The sequence below is a fragment of the Panthera leo genome, chromosome B1 (assembly GCF_018350215.1).
Source record: "Panthera leo isolate Ple1 chromosome B1, P.leo_Ple1_pat1.1, whole genome shotgun sequence".
NCBI classification, from domain to species: Eukaryota; Metazoa; Chordata; class Mammalia; order Carnivora; family Felidae; genus Panthera; species Panthera leo.
The window spans coordinates 31,131,646-31,150,575 of record NC_056682.1 but is presented as its reverse complement, the minus strand read 5'-3'; the positions used below and the strand labels follow the sequence as shown (position 1 = coordinate 31,150,575).

The window sequence follows — 18,930 nt, the reverse complement described above, 5'->3', positions numbered from 1 at the left end:
GAGACAGCAGTGACACGGGCCAAGTCTGGGCCTAGCTCTTCAAAGGCCTGGCCGCGTCTGCCCCGGCCCACTTGCAGACAACGGCCACGTTGTAAGAAAGCTGGTCTATACCCCTGGAGGAAGAGAGGCTGCCAATTCTGAGAGCCAGCCCCAACAGTCACACGTACTGGCCTTGACTCATCCCTGACCCACAGAATCCACGAACCGTAAAAGAGTTGCTGCCTTAGGCCACGACGTTGCAGGATGGCACGTGGTACAGCAGAAGTAACAGAAACTGGCCTCGCGTCTTAAAATCGTAACGGTTCTGAGATTGTCTTCACATCACATCTCTAAGAGGTCAACCTTCTCCGTAAGAGTCAGGGGCCTGATCCCTCTGTGCCTGCAGCCGAGCCACACAGGGTCTGGTCATCTTGGGCATCCATAAGAGTCAGAGCCACTGTATGTCATTTATACGTTACACGCACTTGTCCTTTTTCCCTGCTGTGTGTCACATATCACCAGCTGAAAGTCTGCTACGTATTTAATTGCACAGATTTTCGGCTCCATTAGGGGAGGGATTTTTTTTCTTGTCTTTAGCTCCAGTGATTCTCTAGCTGCCTGGGACATAGGAGATGCTCAATGAAATTTGCTGAACGAATGAATCCTTTGCCTCACTGCTTCCCGCTGATTCGCCCCTTGCCAGCTTTGCCTTCCCTCCAACATCCCATCTTAAAACACATGCTGGGGCGCCTAGGTGGCTCAGTCGGTTAAGCGTCTGACTCTTGGTTTCAGTTCAGGTCATGATCTCATGGTTTTGTGAGTTCGAGCCCCAGGTCGGGCTCTGTGCTGGCAGCTTGGAGCCTGCTTGGGATTCTCTCTCTCTCTCTCTCTCTCTCTCTCTCTCTCTCTCTCCCTCCCTCCCTCTCTCTCTGTCCCTCCCCTACTCCCACTGTCTCTGTTCCTCTCAAAATAAATAAATGAACTGAAAAAAAAACAAAACAAAAAAAGAAACCACATTCTCCCTCCTCACTACTGCGTGCCCTGCTATCTTTTTAATTTTAACATTAATTATCAAATATTCTATGTTTACGTGAGCCACAGCTCAGCCCCACACTGCCTCCTTTGGCTCAGAGATAACAGCAATGCCTACATCCAATAATAATAATGCCTGTTTTGCATTTCAATCAGATAACCTGTCCAAGGTTCAGACACACAATTATGCGATCAGTAAATATTGCCCCCTTATCCCTTTCTTTCCAATGCTCTCTCTTTCTCGGCCCTCCAAGGGATTCTAGCCCTCATAGCAACGTCCTTGTATGTCAGTAATGGTCTGCAAGTCACATACATTCTGATAAAATTCACATTTGTGGCCATCACAGCACTGTGCTAGGCAGTTGACCTGTATAACATCTCCTATTTCATGAAGAAGCAAGCCTAGCTTTAAATCTCAGGCCATGGCTCCCACCCCACCCCCCCCCCCCCCCCCCCCCCCCCGCCAGCGCACTGACTCTGGGACTAGCGGGTTCTAGGCAAAAAGACGAAATAGGCAAAGATGCTGTACATGCTTTAGGCGCTGGAGCGCCCCCCTGAGGCATATTTTTTACCCTTCTTTCTATCACAGAAGGCTGACACCTTCATCTTCTCCCTAGTCATCTCCATGATCAAAACCTGGCTTTTAAAAACATTTACTCCCAGGTGTCCATGGCTGATAACATCATCCTCACATGTGACACCCCTCCCCACAAGGGGTTCCGAGTTTCAACCAGACATTTAGGATGCAAAAAGAAAACAAAACCAGCAAGACGTAGAGTTGGAAGTGGGCAGGTCAGATTCATACCTGCAGTCACACTATTCAGTCCAGCAAATCCACCCAGCCTCGAGGGGAGGAGCAGGGGAAGAGCAAAGCGCCGAGTCTGTGAGGAGCCATTGTCACAATGTAGAGGAGTGACCTTCAGCGATAGAGAGCGCTCACTCGCCTGGCTATCCTGGGCTGGTTCCCACACATGTGGGCACTTGGCTTCTCAGCTTGCTATACCACGTGCATGCCTGCCTGGCTTAGTTTCGAGTCCCGCTATTCTCTGTCGTACTTGTCATACTTAAGAGCTTGTGTCCATTGTGTATGAGAATATAGTGGCATGTGTATTCTTCTGTCCACACTTCGCAGGAAAAATGGACTCAAGACAGTTACTAAAGACAAATAATACCTCGCTGATGGCCCAGTGGAAGTAGTGCAGGCTTCAAGTCAGCAATGATACTTCTAGAAGCTTCCACAGTGACCTCCAGGCACCGTTAACTGTTATAGTCCTTAGCACTCCTATTTTTATTTTGTTTTTTTGTTTTTTTTAATTTTTATTTTGAGAGAGAGAAAGAGGGAGGTAGGGGGCAGGGGGGAGAGCAGAGGGAGAGAATGTTAAGCAGGCTCCATCCACACCGATCATGGAGCCCGACGTGGGGCTCACTCTCATGAACTGTGAGATCATAACGTCAGCCAAAATCCAGAGTCAGACGCTGAATCAACTGAGTCACCCAGGTGTTCCCTTAGCACTTCCAATACCACCTCCTACACTTGTGATAATTGTTCCTAATTTGTTTTCTTAACTAGATTGTGATGCCCCTGAAGGCAGGGAATGTGCTTTATGCATCTTTTTCTAACTCAGTGCCTGGTACTTATTATACAGTCAATAAACCTGGAAGAAATAGTCTCTTGCTTGTTTGGTGCCATGAAGAAGCTGTGGACCACAGATCTGGTAGGTTTAGGGATCTTCGGCCATATGGAGCAGCAGGTCAGGCTGCCAAAGAGGAGTTTTCAATTTCCCTCCCGCGGCACCCCATTATTTGGATTTAAAGGAAGCCCAGTGATTCTGGGTGCTCTTGTCTTGCCATCACTCCCCTCCACTGTAATACTTCAGCTCAATGTTTACTAACTCCCCAGGAGAGCGGATCCAAGAGGAAGGCCATGGTTAGACCAGAGCCCCCCTTCCCCTGAGTGAGCTTAGGAACCAGCCCACCTCCCTGGACGGCTCAGCCACCACCAGAAATCCCAACCCCCCAGTCCCCCATCATCACCTGAGCTTAGTCCAACATCTGACTCTATAGGACTCCTAATCTGTTCCAGTTCATGTCCCTGCACAAACACACGTCTTTACTGTGGTTCCTACGTACAGTCATCGGCAACATTACCCATAACCCTCAGCCTCTTAGCTGTTGGAGAGTAACGCGCAACCTTCTCGACTGGTCTTACTTTCAACTTGTGACTGGCTATAAATCTCAAATATGTCCTCAGGACTTCCTGGTGACTCTACTAAATTTCCATAATCTATTTACTCTCTTGCCTCACAGGTGAATATTGCACATCTTCTCTTGCTCCTCAAACCAACAATCATTTCTTATTCCTTTCTCGCTCGTAGCTGATGATCTTGCTTATTTTCTCGAGGGCATAAACATACACCAAAGAGGGGATTACCTTTCCCCCTCCGTATGTGCTTGCCTCTGTGCTTAGACACCCCGGCTTCACCCTCACTTGGGCACTGAACCCCACCTCCTCCCTTGCCTATACCATCATTCCATCAAAATGGTATCCTATCTCCCACCTTTGGAAATTCTCTCTAGATCCTTCCAGCTATACTCTATTTCTCTGCTCCACTGTCTAGGAAAACCTTTCCCAGGAGTTGTGTCTTTTCACTGCTCCCACTTCTCCATCTCTCATTCTCTCTAGAAAGCACACCGGCAGGCTTTTCTCTCCATCACTCTACTGAGACTATTATTCTCAGAGGACCCCATCATATCACCAAGGACCTTCACATGGCCAAGTCCAATGTTGAGCCCCAGCCCTCCTCTGCCTTGGCCGAGCAGTCGCCCTGACACAGCTGAATATTCTTGGGAGGCAAGAGAGTAAATAGATTATGAATACTCTTGCCTTCTTGAAACATTTCCATTTGGCTTTGGGATCAACACGGTCTCTTGGTTTTCCTCCCTCTTCCCTGCCACTCTCTTCCAACTTCTGCTAATTGGTTCTCCTCTCTCTGGCCCTCAAGTACAGGAATGCCCCAAGACTCAGTCCTTACCTCTCTTTTCTCTGTATTATGTTCTCCTTTGTAGATCCTTTCACTTCCATGGCTTTAAATATATGGATGTGTTCTCAGTGTATATGGTAGCTCAGCTCCAAATTCATGTATCTAACTGCCACTTGGCATTCCTACTTAGATGTCAAATAGATATATGACTATATGGCATGGCTACGTGGCTACACAAAATAAACACTTATACTTCACGCCCCTGCCAGCCCCTTATAATCCAGTCATTCTCTGGTTTTCCTAGAGTAAAATGCGCTGTTTACCCTGGTGCTTACGCCCCAGACCCGGAAGTTATCTTTAATTCCTCTCTTTTTTCTCATACCCTATGTCCAACCTTGTCAGCTCCACATTTGAAATAAGTACCGGATGTGATCACTTCCCACCACCTCCACCTGTTTCACCCAAGTGCAAGACATCTCGGTCTTTCCACCCTTGGCTTCTCTAACGGCCTCCCAACCGGGGTCCCTGCTTCCACAATCGTCCCCCCAAACAGCCCACTCTCCAACCAGAAACCCAAGTGATCCTTTAAAAATATAAAACCAGCCACATCCCTGCTAAAACCTGTCCAATCGGATGGCTTCCCATCACAATTAGAATAATATGCAAATTCTACTTGGGCCTAAAAGACCCACATGACCTTGTCTATTTCCACAGCCTGTTTCTGGACTTGTCTGCCCACTCATTCTCTGTAGTTCAGCCAGGCGGTGGTCTTTGCTTTGCCTTGAACAGGTCAGGCTCTTTCCCATCTCTGTACTCGCCGTTCCTCTGCCCAAAAGGTCGTTCCAGACTTTGTAAAGTTTGCTCCTCACTTCAGTTAGGTCTCTGCTTAAATATCACCTCTTCAGAGAGGACTCGTCTGACCACCCACCCCGTTGTCCTAGAAATCTCTATCCTCTGATCCTGCTTAGTTTTTTATAGTGTTTAGCAACCCGTGACTTCTTAATATATATTTATTTGTCTATCTCCCCCAGAAGAATGCAAACATTTTACTGGCAAGGAGTCTGCTGCCTTGCTCAAACTATGTCTAGAACAATTGCTCGGTACACACTTGATAAGTACATGGATGCATGAAAAAATAGGCGAACTTCAGGAGGAAGTAAGAGATGGGATGCAGAAAGATAGGGAAGCAGGGGCTCAGGTAGAGTGCTATTGAAATAAATTCAAAGCTGTGATGTACTTCTAGGAGCAGAGTCAGCAACAATGATGGGTAGGCACAATGGAAAGTCAAATAGTGAACTCAGAAGGGCCTCTCAAGCAGCCCTGTCGGATGGAAATTTCTGCAGCGATGAAAATGTTCTATATCTTTGCGGTTCCCAAACAGTAGCCACTGGCCAGATGTGGCTACTGAGCGCTTGAACTTTGGCTAGTGAGATTGAGGAACTGAATATTAATTTTCTTTAACTTGCATTAAATAGCCACATGTGACCGGTGGCTATGGTACTAGAGAAGCTCCAGAACCTTCCCCACACTTGTGATTTCAGAATAATAATGCAAACCTCACTGAGTTGTTGAGGGGATGCATGAAATAAAAAAGCCTGGACAAATGAAACCAAGTTGGCCCCCAAAACTAATAGCTATTATTACACGGAGTTGCAAAGTAAAGTACTTTAAATACATGCTACTTAAATTTGGCTCCAAGGTGCCAGAAACAAACTTTTATTAACTTTTACCATATTGTTTTTGTTTGTTACAGTTAGTGGATAACCAATGTGTGGGTCTATACTTGAGCTCCCAAACTAAAAATAGCCAACAACCATTTTGGGATCTCACGAAGGCCTTTCGGGGATAGATGACTATTCCAAGTGGATCAGCTTGCTGATACTTACGATGAGCTAATTAGTTTTGACAACAGCTAATTTAGCATTTGCAAAAATTGGATTTGTAACATTACTGCATTATTTTCAAACAGTGTCATCGGCAGCTTCCAGAACGCTCTTGGATAAGAGGACTGTTTGTTTTGCTACTTACTATTAAAATACAGGGGAAAATGGGGCGCCTGGGTGGCGCAGTCGGTTAAGCGTCCGACTTCAGCCAGGTCACGATCTCACGGTCCGTGAGTTCGAGCCCCGCGTCGGGCTCTGGGCTGATGGCTCGGAGCCTGGAGCCTGTTTCCGATTCTGTGTCTCCCTCTCTCTCTGTCCCTCCCCCGTTCATGCTCTGTCTCTCTCTGTCCCAAAAATAAAAAAAATAAACGTTGAAAAAAAAAATAAAAAAAAATACAGGGGAAAGTATTTACTTATAGGAAACATGATGTTGAATTCTTTAGAGCTTAAATTCTTTTGGACATAAAATCATCTTTTTTTCCTTGTCAGGGGCTCACCACACTTTCTTCCATACCGAATCCAGAAAATAAAATTAACACAGATATAGAACTAAGCAGACCATTATGACTAACCCTTAGGAATAATCTAATCTAATAATAAAATTACACATTTGTTCAGCATAAGTACAGTGCTTATTTTTAGGCCAAGAGAATTTGCAGTTCAGAGCGGCAGAGGTGAAAGTGGAATCCCACAGCCCTGCCTAAGAGTGTGGTGGAGACTCTGAGACTCCAAAGAAGAGAGGATCTGTTTAAATTAAACACATGCTTACAGGCATTAAGAAAAGCTGACGTTCTTATTAAGGAGACCAATTAATCTGCATCTGTTGGAAGCAGCTTTACAGTAGTTGAAAAGGTGCCTAAGGACATACTGTAAATGAGACTGGAGAAGAAAGGAAACTGAAATTTACTTTTCTACGGGGGAGCATTTCCTACCTGCTCCCCTCCCCACCCCCACCTCTGGCTTTGCTGTTTGAAATGCAGATCCTTTTTCTGCCACCCCTGACCTTGACTCTAGCAGAAGGGGAAGGGGATGAGGAACCCTAAATACAAAGATGGGGTGTTTGAAGACTTACCGATGGGCATCACTAGGAAAAAAGGCAGCCAGCAGAGGACGAAGCAGCCGACCACGATGCCCAGTGTTTTGGCCGCTTTCTTCTCCCGGGAAAATTTGAGGAGCCTCACGGAGAAGTGCGTCTTGTTCTTGGCGCTGGACACCCCGCTGCCTCCTACCGGGGCATTTTTCCGATGGATGCGGAGCGTCACCTGCTCCGAGTCCGACTTGTCAGTCTTGAGGCCGGACTTGAGGCCCCGGCTTTCCCTCTTGGCCACCACGTAGACCCGGCAGTACATGACCAGGATGATGGTCAGTGGCACGTAGAAGGAGCCCAGGGCCGAGAAGAGCACGTAGCCCGGCTCCTCGGTGATCTGGCAGATGGTCTCGTCTTCAGGGGCCGGCTGCCTCCAGCCAAACAGAGGCCCGATGGAGATGACGAGGGAGAGCGCCCAGACACAGAGCAGGGCCATGAGACCCCTCTTCTGGGTGACGATGGTGGGGTAGCGCAGCGGGTAGCTCACACCGATGTAGCGGTCGATGGAGATGATGCAGAGTCCCATGATGGACGCTGTGCAGCACAGGACGTCCACCGCCGCCCAGATATTGCAGAAGACCCTGCCAAAGGCCCAGTAGCCCAGGATCTCAAAGATGGCAGAGAAGGGCAGCACCGTGGAGGTGAGGAGGAGGTCGGCCACCGCCAGATTGACGATGTAGTAGTGAGTGACCGAGTGCAGATGCCGGTGGCAGGCCACGGAGAGGATCACTAGGATGTTGCCCAGCACGCCGAAAATGATGAGGCCCCCCAAGATCACCCCGAGCAGAATGGCCTTGGATATGTTCACTGGTGCCTGCGGATGGGTGCAGTTGGAACTGTCGGAGGCATTCCCAGAGAGAAACACCATGGTCCCAGCCGGGGCCGGCGAGGTCCGGCTCTCGGGAGCCACCCCCGGGCGAGGGCGGAGGCGGGAGCGAGGGAGCAGAGTCAAAAGGTCTCGGCTCTGGGGAGCCTTGCCCGCTGGGGTTAGCTGGGGGTGAGAGAGGGCGTGTGGGTGGGAAGCAACCCCGGCCTGCCCTGGAAACCCTCAGAAGGCCACGCAAAAGGGCAGGGCATTAAAGGCGACATGGCCAGGGACGCACACGCGGGGCTACCCGCGGACCCTATCCACCCGCGGCGCTGGCCTTCCGGCCCCAACTCCCTCCCTCCCCCAGGCTTGGCGCGAAGCTCGAGGAGACACGTTGCAAAATGCAATCCCAGAACTACAGGAGCCCGCTTCTCCGTACTGTCCGATCCGTCCTGCTTAGAAGATTGGGCATTCTGCGCGTAACTGGGAATTCAACAATCTAGCGCCAGCCTCCCCGCTACCCACAATCAAGTACCGGTGTGCCGTCGACTCTCAAAGGCGGGGACCGCCGGCATCTGGGCGCTTCTCCCGGCCCGCAGTTACCCACAGTGTGACCGGCGCGCGGTGGACTCGTGCTAGATCCAGCTTCTGCGCGCGCAGGCCGGGGGAAGTGGACGCGAAACGCTGGCCAAGACCGAGGCGGCTGCGGGGCGTCGTCGGCCCCGCGTTCCCCTGAAAGAGCGCAAAGAGAAAGGCGGGGTGTATACCGGGCGCCCTGGGGAGCGAGGCCGTACCGGGCCCGGCGGCTGGGAGCCCCGGCGACTCTGCGGTCCCGGAGCGGCGTGCCCTGCTGCAGCACGGGCGGCGCGGAAGGGGACCGCGAGCCGCTGGGAACCTGCCTTGGCGCGCGGCCCCGCGGCCTCTGGCCGGCTCCAAGAGCCGAAGCAAACAAACCCCGAGCCGCGGCGGCCAATTACGCGCGGCCGCACAGCGAGATTAAACCCCGCGAAGCTCGCTTAGGCGGGACTGCGGCTGGTGCGTACGTGTGTCGCGCCGAGCCTGGCCGGTGGAAACTGGAGGATCCACCCGGGTGCCATTTAAACAGGTTGCTTCGCAGTCACCTGGAGGGGGCGGCCTGGGAGAGGGAACCGCTGCGACCCGGGGACCGCGGCCAGCCAGTGCCACGCGCACGCTCACGCCGGTGGAATTCACACTGGGGTGTGCGGTGCGCGTGGGTCGGTCGACCCGCGAAGCCGGCCCGAGGGCCAGGTCCCGAGAAAAAGCTGGCGGGGCCCGAGGGCTGAACGCGACCGAGGTCGGTCCAGGAGCCCTTTTCCAGCCGCAGGAGCAGCGGTGCCGGAGGACTTGAGCCTCCGGCCACACCCGGACGGGCTGCGGGGGTGCCGGGGGAGAAGTGGTGGAGAGGGCGAGTGCCACTCTGCAGAAGGGGCTTTGCAAGTGGCGGCCACTGCGGATGTGGTAGGCTTAAAAATCAGGAGGATGCGGGACGATTCGCTTTGCGGGGCTGGGGGCTACGGTGTTTGTGAGATACTTAGGTTTCCACGGGGACTGAGGCAGGAGTGCGAGGAGTGGGGACCCATCTTGCCTTCTGACGATTCTGGGGTCGGGCCCTGAGGCCGGACTCCCAGGCAAAGGCTATGGTGAAAATCACAAGTTCAAGAGCTCACAGGTGGTCCTAAAAGCCAGCAACTGCAGAAAGCCTCTTTCCTCTACCTCGGGGCGACAAATACGGACCAAAAGACACACTTGTTAACTAGGAGGTAACTTTCCAGAATATACAAGGGAAACGGGGTGGGGTGGGGATGCAGGTGTCAGAGCGGGTGAAAGAAGCGGGGGGCGCACGGGCAAAGTGCGGGTTCCGTCTCAGCGGGAAGCGAGGGCGATTTGCCCTCATCCCGGCCCCTGTGGACGCCCGCGCCCCATGCCGCAGCGGACTCACCTGGAGCGGGGAGAGGACGGGGGTTCGGTCCCAGGAGCAGCCCCGCCGCCTCCTCTCTGGGGAAAGAGGCGACCGTCCCTCCAAGGAACCAATTCTTAGTCCTTCTGCACCCGCTGACTCACCCCTCCTCTACAGATGTCTTTAAGCGCCCGGCTCACTATCGCTTTACCTGCAGAATTTACAATAAAGAGTGAAAACAGGAAAAGAAAAAAACCCGGCCAACCCATAACTCCACGTTCACCCTTTTAATTTTCAGCTCCCCGACATCAGCAAAGAACGGCAAGGAACTTTGCAGCTAGCTCTCGCTGACGTCACACAGGCAGTAGCCCCAGCGAGTACGGTGATCGGCTGTTTACCGTATTACTCTGCGGCAACAGGCAGAATGCGCACAACCGTATTTTCCCCCCTCCTGCTTGTCTTGAGTGGATTGCGTTCTCGCTTTACTTGAAAAAGATGTTTGTGTGTGCGTGGTGTGTGTGTGTGTGTGTACGCGCGCGCGCGTGTGTGTGTGTGCGCGCGCGCGCGTGCGTGCGATTTTTATTTATAGGAAATAACTTCTTTAAATGATACGATTTTAAAACTAAAGAAAAATTGACGCCTGCCTGGTAGATATTACTGCGGATGTGGTGCGTTCACAGAAATGCCCCCAAAGTTACTTTTGAACAGCTTTATTGAGGTAACACTTGGACTCGGTTCTGTTAAAATCAAGAAGAGCATATGTTGTTATGCCAAATACACGGGTAAATTATATTATTTGAAGGTGTTTCAAGATGAGAGTAAAATCAGATAACATTTAATGAATCTGATTGTAACAAAATTATGATTCCTGGAAGATGTAAAGGGAGCATATTTAAACTTTATGAAATATGATCCATTTCTCATTTCTCGGATCTTCCTCTCATCTGTCTCTCATCCATCTCAGATGGATTTTAAAAACATTATAGTCCCGCTGTAGTTTCTTCCACAGTTTAGTGTTGGTAAAGTTCCACAAATTCTTTCCCAGCTTTTGTGAGAAAATGTATTTTTTAAAGGAAAGTTACTTCTGTTACTTCTCTCTAATTCTCTTTGATTCGTTAATAGCTGGCGTATGAAAAGCTGACATCACCAGTTTTATTGATTTTTTCCTTCTGGTAAATTCCATGTTCTGTTTACCTTGCAATTGAATAAACCCGTATGTGTTTTGGGATATTGGGAAAACACTCGAATTTTCTCCACTTTGATTCCCACCTCCTACATCATCCTCCTTCATCTTTATTGATTTAGAAAACATATGCTGTTCCTAATGTATTTGCCAGGTACCCTTGAACCTAGTAACAAAGAGATAACTTTGACCAGGGGTATGCATTAGAACTCTCTTCCCTGGGGCGCCTGGGTGGCTCAGTCGGTTGGGTGTCCGACTTCGGATCAGGTCACGATCTCGCGGTCCGTGAGTTCCAGCCCCGCGTCGGGCTCTGGGCTGATGGCTCAGAGCCTGGAGCCTGCTTCCGATTCTGTGTCTCCCTCTCTCTCTGCCCCTCCCCCGTTCATGCTCTGTCTCTCTCTGTCTCAAAAATAAATAAAACGTTAAAAAAAAAAAAAAGAGAACTCTCTTCCCTGAACAGAAGTTTGTTAATATTGTTTCTTTTTCGAAAGGAGATGTTTGGGAGGCTCTTTTATAGTTATATACCTCTAATGCCTTGGAGGAATGTCCATGGAAAGATCAAGAAGCACTACTTCATTAAGAAGTATTATCCCATCCTCAGATATGTCTATCATGTATGTTCTTTAGCAATGCCATCCACCAGAGAGATATTTTATTGTTGAGTTTCTTTTTTTTTTTTTTTTTTTTGGGACAGAGACAGAGCATGAACAGGGGAGGGGCAGAGAGAGAGGGAGACACAGAATCTGAAACAGGCTCCAGGCTCCGAGCCATCAGCCCAGAGCCTGACGCGGGGCTCGAACTCACGGACCGCGAGATCGTGACCTGGCTGAAGTCGGCCGCTTAACCGACTGCGCCACCCAGGCGCCCCAATTGTTGAGTTTCATATTCATTAACCTTATACCATAAAGGCGAGTTCTCTATTAAGATCTGTTCTGTGGTAGATAAGGGAAGTAGTGTTATCAGCAAGAAAAGCAACCAAAAATTGCTCAGCTCTGCAAGGTTAGAATGTACAAAGGTCTTTGGAACTCCCAGTCCTCCAGCCCCCAACAAACAAGCAGAGCACCCCTCCTTTCCCCCACCAGCTAACTAGCTGGAGCCAATGCTGAGAAGAGCTGCTCTTTATTTCTAGCTTGGCCCCAGGTGGATCTTTCAAATCTGCTTCTCGGCCAGTGAACATCAGTTTTTGAGACACTGACTCTCAGAACCAATTATTTCCTCACTAACCATAGACCCACAAACAGGAAGCTATCTATTGGTGGGTTACGCTTTTAAAAATGGTTGAGGTGGACGTCCCGGAAGGTGTTCGGTTAGACCCATGGGGAGGTGGGGTGAAGAAAGAGTAGGCTGTAGAGTCCTAAAGATGTTGTCCTTGCATTCCTGTAAGACCAGGGACAAAACCCAGCTTTTCTGAGCCTCGGCTTCCTAATTTTTAAAGGGACACACACCACACACACAAAAACCCCAAGACTGTTATTAGGACAGTGAAATTATATCTCATGAAGCTTATCCATCCTCCTGTTATTAATCTTATTAACTAAAAACTCTGCTCATTTTGTGCCCTATGTTAAAGTGAAACACACTTCTAACCCAGAGTGGTCCCAATCCCACATTTAACAAGAGCACTATGTATTCAGCTGGAGAAATCTGTGAAATGACCTGAAAATTACGCCCAAGCCCACTACTGTAAGCGGAGTGACCCAACATGGCAAAGCAAAAGAATGGCCCCGTTCACTGGCTGCTCCTCCTTTCTTCTCACTTCCCCTTGTCCCACGTCTTGAAGGACCATGAAATTATGTGCAAACACTTCCATCCATACATCCAGACAGCTCTACCTTGGCCTTTGGCAGTGGCCTATAATGTGGTCTGCCCTTGAGAAGATGGGCCCAAGAAAAAGGCCTAAGGCCCTAAAAGTGGTTGTGTGGCCATTTGGAGCAGAGGATTCTGGGTCCCAGAGCATGATCTAGAAAGAAGGGTGGAGGCTCTACTCAGGGATATTACCTCAATCCTGTAGTCTTATAGATTCTGGGATCTCTAAAGCCCAAAACCCAAGTTAGGAATCCTCTTGCCTGGACCTAAGGATGCTACTCTCTAGACTTTGGGTGTGATGGAAGCTGAGAAATTCATTGCAGGAGAGGTTCCAGGAAGGCTCTTGGGAAGATATTGCTTGATTTAGGGCTTGCAGAATAAGTAGAATTTAGATTGGTAGGCAAAAGTGAGAAAGGCAGATCAACAACAGGTGTAAAACAGAGGGGGGATGTGTGTCTGTACCTGTGTGCATGCATGCGTGTGTGTGTGTGTGTGTGTGTGTGTGCTTGTGTGCATGTGTGTGCATGTGTGCGTGTGTGTGTGTGTGTGTGTGTGCGTGTTCAGGGACACTGGGGTCTAATTGGAGAAGATCTTGCAATCACCGTACACCCAATGACTTCGATTGGCAGGATTCTGTTAGTGACTAGTGAGACAGTCAGCAAATATAGGAAGCTTCAAGAAAAAAAAATCTGTCAATCATTATCTTAGAAGACAATACACAATGGAATTAGGAGCTGTTTTCCCAGGCTTATGATTCCAAGTGACAGAGTAGAGGGCTTAATGTTAATATCTACCTAAAAGACCTGGCTTTTCAACTAATTCGCGTAAGGCTTAAAAAGTTAAAGTGGAAGGGAAATGAAAAACATTGCTCACAATGATATTGATGCAGGTATCAAGTCACACTTCTCTAAACAAGCATTGTGTTCTAATCCTTTATCGAACTGAGAAAACCACCCAGTGCACAGACACTACTGAAGGAAGCCTCGGAAGGGATAATAATTCTGCCCTTGTCATCATTTGTCCTGCTTATTCTCGTTGCCCTTGAGAAAACAACTTGTTCCAAGCCTCTTATGAGTCATGGAGCCCATCCCTACATTGTAGATTATGGTGGGAATATGGGGTCAAGTCAGCCTATAGCTAAATCAGGTAAATTATTTCTGTAAAGCAATGAATCTTTGCTCTTGTATAGCAAATGTGAGTTGAGTCATATCGATCAAATTTGTCAATATCATCTAAAAGGGAAGGGAAACACCAAAAATCAATATCTGTACCAAATGTAGAAATGCTGTATGTCATTTCTCCACCTGCTGATGATGTCTATGGGCACATTAAAATGCTTATTGGCCTGTATTTCATTATAAAATATATGATTTTAACAGCATATTTTGAAAAGTTGGAAATAAAAATAAGACAATCTATAATTCTGCCATTGCAGAAATAAACACTGTGCAATATTTGATACATTTTTCTCATGTGTGCAAATGATATACATACATATCTGAAATATATACATGTATTTATGATATGTGTGTATATATATGCATTATGTATAATACTGTGATCATATTGTGTCTCTAGTTATATATCCTGCTTTTTCATTTAATGTTATGTCTGAACACTTATTCATATTAATGAATTTTTACAAAAATATGATTTGTAACAGCTGCATAGAAATTCCATTACATATATATGTCATGATAAATTTGACTATTTGGATATTTAGGTTTTCCAAAAAATGTCCTATTTGTAGCTTGTACTGTGATAAATGCTCAGGTATAATGTTTTTTTGTGTTTTGTTTAAAAATTTTTTTTAATGTTTATTTTTGAGAAAGGGACAGAGTGTGAGCCAGGAAGATGCAGAGAGAGAGGGAGACAGAGAATCCGAAGCAGGCTCTGGGCTCCGAGCCGTCAGCACAGAGCCCAATGCAGGGCTCGAACCCACCAACCGCGAGGTCATGACCTGAGCCGAAGTCAGCCACCCAGACGCTCCGTACTCTAATTTTTCTTTAGATTAACTTCTATAACTGAAATTAGAGGATCAAAAATTAAGAAAATTTGAGAAATTATACTTTGCCCTCTAGAAAGGTTTTACAAATGTACATACAAAATGTAAACTCGTAAGAGTGGGGTATGATAGAAACTTTTTTTGTGGTGGTGGTAGTTGATTTTTGCTTCTTGCCAATCTTGAGTGTTTCATAATAAAATACACAAGAACATAAATATCTGTAAACGAAACAAACTTTAGCCAGTGTGATAAGTAAGAAATCTCTCATTAAACATTTTTATTCTTGGGATGCCTGGCTGGCTCGTTTGGTAGAGCATGCAACTCTTGATCTCAGGGTTGTGAGTTTGAGCCCCACGCTGGGTGTAGAGATTGCTTAAAAATAAAATCTTAAAAAAAATACTTTTTAATTATGAGCATATTTTCATGCACTTACTTCACACGTGCATTTACTATGTTGTGATTTGCTTGGCTTCTATCAGTCAGGATTTAGTCGGAAACTGTTGTAGATGTTTCAAGCGGGAAGTGACTTAACACTCGTAATCAGAGGCTTCTAAGACAAATAGAAAAGCTTGGGAAACAGGTCAGGGAAAACCGCTATTTGCTTTCAAGAAATCTGGAAGTATAGGAAGATTAGGAAATCACAAAATGAGCTCAGCTGCCTGAAGCATCAATAAAGTACAGGACACCCAGAAGCTCCTGACAAAGCCTCACCTGGGCTGTCGGCTGACACCTTTGTTCCTGCACAACACGGTTACGGGACAGAGTATCTGCTTCTCCTTTACTTTCAGAATGTCATAGAAGCTCCTCTCTTTGGTGGATGTCACCAGAACAATGATGACAGAGATTCTTCCAGCCATTGCAATTCAGAGAAGCGCATAGAAGGGGAGAGATGGTTCTGAGTAGGCGTCTTAGTATAATGTCCACTGCCTATTTTTGTATGGGTGGTTTCCCCTTTTATCCTATACGTTTGTGAAAACTCTTTATATGTCATGGACCATAAAAAATATAACCCTCGGATCTCCTGCTGCATAATTGGGCATAACTGAAGGACAGTCTCGGATTTTGTCCTTCTGGATCCATCCCTGTGCTCATGCTACACTTCCTATAGGCAACAGCTAAGCATGGCAGAGGTTCTGATGCAGGCAGGCCCCTTATTATTAGACACAGGATTTATCGGAGGGGAGACTTTGTCTTGAGGACTTCCCATCAGTCAGCCAAAACTTTCTTATAACTATGCAACAATCTGACACTTTTCTTTCCTAATCCTCCTCTCCTCCCCTCTGGCTTGGATTATAGTCCGAAGGCTCTCCTTCTTTGACTCTCCTTTCCTTCACAGGAATTTCCTCCAATAAATCTTTTATATGATTAATCATGTCTTGGTGTCCGCTTCTTGAAGGGCCAAAATTATACATTAAGGATTTCAGTCCTTTTGGATATTTGTTGTCATTTCTTCCTGTCACAGATATTTAAGGTAAAATACTTAATGAATTTCTATAAAAAGGGAAACTGTCCACATGAGTTCTCTCATAATTAATAGAAAGTGACATATTTATACCTTGGCAACCTATGAATGTAGTCTGCCCAACATTTTGTGCATATTTTATAGGAGTTTACTGGTCAGTGATTTTTTTCTTCATGGTCAGAGTGGCTGACCTCATGAAAGAGCCTGAAGAAGCTTCCTTATTCCTCTTGACTCAAGGAATTTTTCTTCCACCCCTAGGATGTCTGACAAGACTGAATTTAACCCATAAGAAGTAGCTGTGAGTCTGCACTCATTTTAAGGTTATTCCAACGTGAAAATCTTAGACAGTAAGCATTAAGGAGAAGTCCTTTAATTTCCTCTGGCTAGAGTTCAGCAGAAAATAGATGATAATCCTCAAGTCTGAAAAAGGACAGTGTCTCTTCTCTTTTACTAAAGGATAAGCTTAAGTTCTGGATAAGTATTCGATGGTTTTTATCCAGTCTTGTTAATTTAACTGCTGTTAATGTAGTTTCTTTGCCTTTTGTAAGTGATGGCACATAAATTGACAAAATGGTCATGTTCCTCTGTCCAACATCAGAAAAAAGCAAAACAAAACAACACTTACTATTCTTTCCTTCACTTTCTGAAGCTGTCATCATCATTTTTGTTTACTGTCTTATAATAATCAAATGATTCCAGTTAATAAAGTTAAAAAAAAAAAAGCCATACATAAGGAAAAAAATCAGGAATCCAACCAGTCTGATTTTATCAGAAACATCTGTTGTAATTGGGAAGTTCTTGGAAGGAAGAGTTAAATTATCATTTATTTATTTATTTATTTATTTATTTATTTATTTATTTACTTAGAGAACAAGCAGAGGAGGGGCAGAGAGAGAGGGAGACAGAGGATCTGAAGTGGGCTGTGTGCTGACAACAGACACCCTGATGCGGGGCTTGAACTCACAAACCGCGAGATCATGACCTGAGCCAAAGTCAGATGCTTAACCGACTAAGCCACCCAGGCGCCCTAAGAAAATACATTTTTAATGAAGCAAACTAAACACCAATTTAGAATAGTGTAGAGAGTGTGGTTTCCCGTTAGCCTTCTCTCCGTGGCTCCCCTAAAGACATGAAATCTAAATTTAAAATGCACTTGCTATGTAAACTCAACTTCAAGGCAAAAACCTTAGGCTTCTCTCCAACCAGATTTGCACTTCTCAGTTCCCATATATAGAAACCATGTAATGACCAATGGTCTATGTTAGAAAAAGTAAAATGGATAATCAAAGCCATGATTATAATGGGAACACTGGGGAAACTAAAATGTCCAAAATGATTCTTGATCTTGCTTAAATTTATTGGTGAGATACTCAGTTTGTTACTTCCTGTATCAGCCAGACCCCCAACCATAGTGTCAAAGATTCCTAAGTGCTTTTACACTTAGGTTGTGATGTATCTTATAATCACAAAATGCATGTGTTAGATTAGCTTTGCTCAAGCATGATTACTGATGGCCTTGAGTTTAATGATAATGAATCAACAATATGTATTAAATAAGCTGTCTCTAAACAGAAATACACATATAACAAAGTTGTGTATTGATCAGTTGATGAAACTATTGAGGCTTGTAGGAACCTAACCCTATGTTTCCCATAGGAACAATGGTTTAGTACTCAATAATTCAGTGTTTGTGGTGACTTTATAGAATATAACTACCACAAATGGAATAAACTGTGTGAGTCTGTATCACACATATATACATGTGGACACACACACACATATGTAATCTAGGATTTATAATTGTTATGTGCAGAAAGATTACTATGACAAAAATACTCCACCATTTCCAGAAGCTAGAAATGTCATTCGAATTTTAATGACTTTGTTGGTTTCCAACAAAAATCTTATTAGATGGTTAATTGGAACAAGAATTAATCTGTGGAGAATTGACATCTTTATGATAGTTACATCATCTACAATGATATATTTCTCCTTTTACTTATAATATATTCTTTAATAATACCTAAACATTTTTCATAAGCATCTTGCATGACTTTGTTTCATTGTTTTAGATAACTTACAGTTCTTTTTCTTGACATAAATGGTGTCTTTTCTCTATTAAATTAAAAAAAATTCTTTTGTTGACATACAGGAATGGTATTAATTTTGTATAGTGATCTTCTTTGCTGAATCTCTTTTATTTTTTTCTCTTTAAAAATTGATACTGATTTTTAAATTTTGAATTATCTTAGATTTCCTACAAAGACAATTATCTATATTTAAGGACAATGTTATGTCTTTCTTTCAAAGGTTATACATTTTATTTCTTATTCATCTGTTTTGTTTTTTTTTTTTTTTTGTATTTTGTTGGCCCCAGTATAATGTTGAATTTTAAGGATAACTATAGGCATTCTTGTCTTAATCCTTACTTCATAGGGAATTCTTCCAGACTTCTAATATTTGGCATGATGTTTGTGTGTCTTTTAGTAATAATCTTATTAGTTAAATGGGTTCCCATCTATTTCTACTTTGCTAACAGTCTTCTTTATTTTTGTGCTTTTAAGAGAATCATATGGTTTCTCTTTTTATTTTATTAATATGGTGAATTATATGGATTCATTTTCTTATACTAAATATTCTTTCCACTCTTGACATAAATACTACTTAGCCAATATAGTATTTTTTTACATACTTTTCATTTCATTTTTTGTAATTTCTTTAGAATTTTTTCTAGTGCTACTCATTAGTAATATTGGACTGTGGTTTCCTTATATTGTTTTTGTTCT

At 45.4% G+C, this 18,930-nt stretch overlaps 1 protein-coding gene and 1 pseudogene across 8 annotated transcripts in view; one reads left to right on the top strand and one right to left on the bottom strand.

The window, feature by feature from the left end:
• ADRA1A (adrenoceptor alpha 1A) overlaps positions 1-9,848 on the bottom strand; it is a 132,713-nt gene extending 122,865 nt beyond the window's left edge. For 7 of the 8 annotated variants that reach the window (XR_006201550.1, XR_006201548.1, XR_006201549.1 and 4 more), the window contains exon 1: positions 6,948-8,385. Coding sequence is in view for 4 of the 8 variants with exons in the window: in XM_042934506.1 (XP_042790440.1) it covers positions 6,948-7,830 (883 nt within the window). In the remaining 4 variants the exon portion in view is untranslated. Of the gene's footprint in view, positions 1-6,947; positions 8,503-9,730 lie in introns of those variants that run through there. The other variant, XM_042934507.1, reaches the window with a different exon arrangement.
• Positions 9,713-18,930, top strand: part of LOC122218352 — a 98,479-nt pseudogene continuing 89,261 nt past the window's right edge.